The sequence below is a fragment of the Choloepus didactylus genome, chromosome 5 (genome assembly GCF_015220235.1).
Source record: "Choloepus didactylus isolate mChoDid1 chromosome 5, mChoDid1.pri, whole genome shotgun sequence".
Classification (NCBI taxonomy): domain Eukaryota; kingdom Metazoa; phylum Chordata; class Mammalia; order Pilosa; family Megalonychidae; genus Choloepus; species Choloepus didactylus.
Genome location: NC_051311.1, coordinates 135,196,303 through 135,201,973, shown reverse-complemented (window position 1 = coordinate 135,201,973; position 5,671 = coordinate 135,196,303). Strand labels below are relative to the sequence as shown.

The 5,671-nt window shown below is 41.7% G+C and overlaps 1 protein-coding gene across 1 annotated transcript; it reads right to left on the bottom strand.

Moving 5' to 3' along the window:
* Nucleotides 1-4,235: 4,235 nt before the first annotated feature.
* Nucleotides 4,236-5,359, bottom strand: LOC119535453 (diamine acetyltransferase 1-like). The gene is made up of 2 exons (XM_037837797.1): nucleotides 5,113-5,359; nucleotides 4,236-4,900 (listed from the first exon to the last, which is right to left on the bottom strand). The coding sequence occupies exons 1-2, from the start codon at nucleotides 5,357-5,359 to the stop codon at nucleotides 4,587-4,589; spliced, it is 561 nt and encodes a 186-aa protein (XP_037693725.1). The 3' UTR covers nucleotides 4,236-4,586.
* Between the last annotated feature and the right edge of the window lie 312 nt (nucleotides 5,360-5,671).

Sequence of the window (5,671 nt, the reverse complement as noted above, 5' to 3'; positions counted from 1 at the left end):
CGTAGAAGATTCCGGGCCTCCGCGCGTGGCTCCGAGCACGCAGGCCTCCAGGCAGCCTGAGTCCATGTTTTGGGATTGTCTGGGAGAAATGTATTAATCAGGCTCTTCTCTGTCTGTTGTTTCACAATGAACAGGATACAGTTAATCTGGGGATATAAATGCTGGACCCTTGGAGATTTCCCCGAATAGGGACCGTTTGAAAAGTGTGGTCGCTAGTCCCAGGATGTTATGGTTGGAAACACTGGGAGAATCTTTTTTTGCAAATGCTTGGAAAGGTCCCGCAAAAGACTGCTGCTCAACTTGGTTTATAAAGTCTCACAGTTTTATTTATTTCAGGGAATGCACATTGACATCCCACGGAACTATTCTAATACACAGTTTTGGAAATGCTGTTAAATCGCGAGGCATAGGAACAGTCCCTGCCTTTCCCTGTGACACTGGATGGTACACTATAACGAGCAGCGTGTCAGTATCCCCAAGCCTTTATATGATGGTGCTGATTTACGAGGGGGATTTTAAAATGCCACTGAAGGGGATTCTAGTTTGGTATATTGAATAGTTTCATTATTGGTCCTCCTCTTATTGTTCTATTAAAAATACTTTGGGGTCTTGTTTCTTAATGATTACTATTATCATTATCATTAATGACATTTACTAAACATTTACTGCTTCCAGGCATTGCACTGAGCCCTTTGCATGAATTATCCTATTTAACCCCATGTCAGCTTTATCAGGGAGATACTGTTTTCTTCCCACTTTGTGGATGAGGCTTAAACTGGTTATATGCTTGGGGCAGTCAGCTTCCAAAAGGTTAGACTGGGATTCAAATCCGCATGGCCTGACTGAATCACCCCCGCTTAACCATCACACTCTATTCACTTCAAATAGCTCAGCTCTCCAAGGTTTTTTAACACCCCAAGACAGAGATTTAGTGGGCACATCTTAAGACTTGTATATTAAGTGCTTTTCCCTCTGCATATTTATAGCCCTCATCTATCTAATTACCTAGCTGGGTACCCTCTCTCCTTTCTTCCTTTCCTCTTGCAAAATTTGTTAAATCCTACTAGATGTTAAACCTGTGCCTTTCAGTGGTAAAATGAAAATTCAATGGAGGTGGGCTCTGCCCTCAGGGAGCTTAGAGTTCAACTCAGGATTTTCAAGAAATCAATCAATGACTAAAACACAGCACGGTTCCTTTAAGAGCACAGAGATGCAGCACTTAAATGAATGGGAGCAGGGTGGTAACCTTCCAGAGAAGTGTCAAGAGAGCTGACAATCCAAAAGGGAAGAATTGACATCCTGAGAACAGACTGGCATGCTAGGAGCATGGAGTCTGGAGACACCAAGGAGTTAGGAGAACCATGGATGCCATGCTTGGGTTATGCTAGAATGGAGTAGGCAGTGGACCCTCACAGGAGAAGACTAGAGGGCTAGGCAGGGTCAGATCTTGAAGGGGTCTAAGGAATTGTAAAGGTGTGGGGAATGACATGATGAGGCGTGTGCTTTAGAAAATCTCCTTCGGCAGCAGTGGGGAGGACTGCCTGGGGAGGAGGGATTGGGTGTAGGGAGTTGACTCAGAAAGCAGGGATCTGGAGAAAAATGATGAAGACCTGCCTATAGACAATGGCAGTGTGGAGGGACAAGAAGAGACAGACTAGAGAAATATTTAGCAAGAAAAATGGGTAGGATTTGATTGACTTTAAGATGTAGAAAGTGAATGAGGAGTTAAAAAATAAAAAAGAGTCCTAAATATCTGATACTCATTATGATGTTTGTGGGAAGGGACAAGGTAGGATCACAAATTTGGAGAATGGACACCATTGGTGGCTGAGGGAAGAGAGTGGGGGAGGCAGAGGGGTAGCAAGGAGACAAGTGGGGCCTTCATCTCGAGACTCCCACCTATGATTTGATTGTGATCCTCCTATAATAGTGAAACACTGATTTACAAAATAAACCAAAACAAAAAATACGCACACACACAACAAAAACTTATACTTTTATTTCCTCTTCTTATATCTTAGTTAAAACTTAAATTTGACAAAACTATTTTAAATAAATTTTATATATTTTTTTCTGATTATAAAAGTAGCACATTTTTATCTTTTATATTTTGGAAGATTTACAGAAGTATAGAATAATCACCTATACTATCACCATAGAGAGATGGTGAAAAATAAATAAAGCTGGGCAAGGACTCCATGGAGTACTGGGGAGAGAGATTTGCCATTTTATGTAGAGCGGTCTGGAAAGACCTTTTTGGTAAGTTGAGACAGTCATTAAAGACATAAAAGAGTAAGGAAGCAAATCATGAAGGCAGCCAGGAAAAGAATGTTCTGGGAAGAGGCAACAGCAAGTGCCAAGGCCCTGCGGTAAAAGGATGCTTAACATGTTTGTGGAGCAGCAAGGAGACCTAAGCGGCCACAACAGAATGAGCGAGGCAGGGAATAGAAGGCAGTAAGGTCATGGAAAGAGCAGGAGCCAAATCACACTGAGTGGAGAGTAAGTTCCTGGGGGCAAAAATAGAAGCATGGAAGAGACTCTTGAATGTTCTACACAAGAGATGACAGTGGCTTGCACTGGCTTGATAGTGGAGGAGGGGGAGACGTAATTGGATTCTGGATCCATTTTGAAAGCAGATTGGTGGGATGTGTGAGATAGGGGTCAAGGTTTTGACCTCAACAACTGGAAGAATGGCCCTTTTGCTCTCTGAAGTATGTTTGTTTATTTCTATACTTGCATGTATTTTTACATATTAAAACAAAATTTTGTATTCTGCTCCCCCTACCCCCACCCCTTATTTCCCAAAGGCAGAAAATTAAAGAAAGCCAAGCAGGAGGCACACTTCCTGTTCACCATTTTACTTTTTCTATCATTATCCACCCCTTTCTCTTTTTTTGCTGTCAAAAAACCCTAAAATGTACATGAATGAAGTCATGCATTCTGAATTTTGCTTGTGAAGGGACTTGGTTCAAGGCTGCACTTTATTTGAACTTTGTGGCTAGTAGCCAAGGGAAATAAAGTTTAATTAATGCTAATTTTTCTAAGCCCTTTCTTTGCCTTTTCAGCAAAATAAAACTACCTTTGGGAGAATTGGCAAAAAACTTAAAACAGACACCATACTACTAAATCTAGCCATTAATAACAGGAAAAAACATTTTCCTTTTTGTTTGTGTTTGGTCACAAAATGATAAACTATTTCATCTTGCTCCCCTCCCCACATCTTATTTTTTTCAGTATGAACTACTTGGTCATTTTTAGTTTGTCTTCATCTCTTTAGACAATTCAGAAGTTGTGGGCTTGTGTGCTTCGGGGTAGGATCTGAGTGCCAGGCTGGGCTGGCCCCTGGTCACAGCTGCTAAATTGCAGGGAGTAGAGAGAGCTGACAAGGGTGGGCACCTGCTGGATTACTCAGCTAGTGCTCAATCTGTCGGCCTCTTTGGTCTGTGGATTGAGTTAGACCAGCTACTTGGGGATCAGCTATTAGGACACAATCTTCACCCATTTCTATAGGGAATGGTTTTTGTTAATTAGGTTTAAAATCAAGGCAGGTCCTCGCCGACATCCTAGCGAAGGTGATCAGCTGCCAGAGACTACAGGACTACCTTCTTGCCTTTGGTCTATTTGCTGAATATTTTTTGATTATGTTTATAAAATAGTTGAAATGCAGATCGTGTAATGGTCTCTGAGAGTACAGCATTACCATGGGGGAAAAATGCATAACATAAAGACTTAGAATCTTACTGCTAAAGAATCGTTGAGATAATCCTCTCTTCCAGTTACCACTGGGAAGATCATAGTCAAGAGCTATGGAAGGTCAGGCAAAGGAGAGGGAGCACAGGGCCTTATGGAGATGAGAGCACTTTGGTGACCAAGAGTTGTGCTATAAGGTGCATTCAATGGAGAGCCATATTTGTTTATGAGGCCCAATTCCTGCTGATGATGGAAAACACTTGATCTCAATTCAAGTTACTTCAGTCTCTTCTAAGTCAAAAAGCCTCTTTGAGATAATTACTTTCCCTCCTTTCAACAGCTTCTCCCCACCTTTTCTTTCACCGAGAGGCACCTTGGTCATTTGCCGGTACGTTGATGCTGGCAGTTGGCAGGAGATCTAGTTCATTCCCCATGGACTTCTCCACAGAGCTGCTTGAGTGTCCTCATGACATAGCAATGGCTTCTCCCAGAGTACATGTCCAAGAGACTGAGGCTTAAACTGCAATGACTTTTTTTTTTTTTTAAAATCAAAGGGCAGTTTATTATAAAAGAATCAAAACAGAAACTCTAAGTACCAGTGTGTACATTGTACACATTTAAATGACTCACAAGAATGAAGTTTTTTTTTCGTATATATTAAGATCACACCACCTTGTTTAATCAAAAGATGTTCAAGGAAAAATATGACTCCAAACTGCATATAAAATTGCCATTTTAAACAGACTGCATTTCAAACATGCAACAACGCCACTGGTAATAAAGCTTTGGAATGGGTGCTCATTCTATTATTCTACTACAAACAGGATAGAAAGCAAGATAGGTTGAAAATGTATTCTAAGTAGAACAGAACTTGTCATTGTCTACATCAGCACTCCTCACTCCTCTGTTGCCATTTTTAGCAAGTACTCTTTGTCGATTTTGAAGAGTCGCCATCCTTCCTCACTGGACAGATCAGAAGCACCTCTTCTTTTGTAAAAGTTGATAGATGGTTCATTCCATTTTGCCACCAAGAAGTGCATGCCGCTGCAGTGACATTTCATTGCAACCTGGCTTAGATTCTTTAGAATTTCTGATCCAATGCCAAAACCTCTATAATCACTCATCACGAAGAAGTCTTCAAGATATAATAGCTTGCCAATCCATGGGTCATATGTAAAATAGTACATGGCAAAACCAACAATGTTGTGTCTTAAACAGCTCTTTCACCCGCCCTATTATTAAGTGCAGCACATCTCCTGTGGTTTTTTTTTTTTCCCTCGGTAGTTTCAACACTGGCTGGCTATTACTCCTAACCAACTTCTCAGTAAGTAACTTCGACCTGTGTAGTCAGTGTGTCTACACAACAGGCACTACGGTTTACACAACATTCGGTTTTTGATTGGCAAGGGTTTGGGTGGCTACCTTCTGGAGTCCAGTACTCTTTGGGCACTTCTGCAACCAGGCAGTGGTAGAAGGGGTGCTCGCCGAAACCATCCTCTAGCAGATCTTTTTCAGTTAATACTACTTGCTCTTCCATGTATTCATATTTAGCTAGTTCCTGGGGCGAGGCAGAAAAGAGAAAGGGAGAGAAGCAGAAAACAAAGTGAGGCCCTGGCCAGTTCCGGGATGGGGGTCTGCAATGACTTTTACAAGCTAGTCTTGGAATCATATGTCGCCTCTTCTGCTATATTCTATTGGTCACGTAAATAAAGCCCGAAACAGTGTGGGAGGGGCCTCTACAAAGGAGTGCCTATAACATGGCAAGGATCACTGGGGGTTGACTTCCATTGCAACTGAGGTGTGACTGCACTAAAATGGTGGGAACGAACAACGCAGCAGACAATTTACAACAATCCATGCACCATCACCAAGTGTACTATTCTGCCAGTGGAAGTTGCTATAATATATGCACTGTGAAGAGGCTTTCAGATTAGGAGGAACTCAAATGTTTCTCATGTGGTGATACTCTTATTCATAGCCT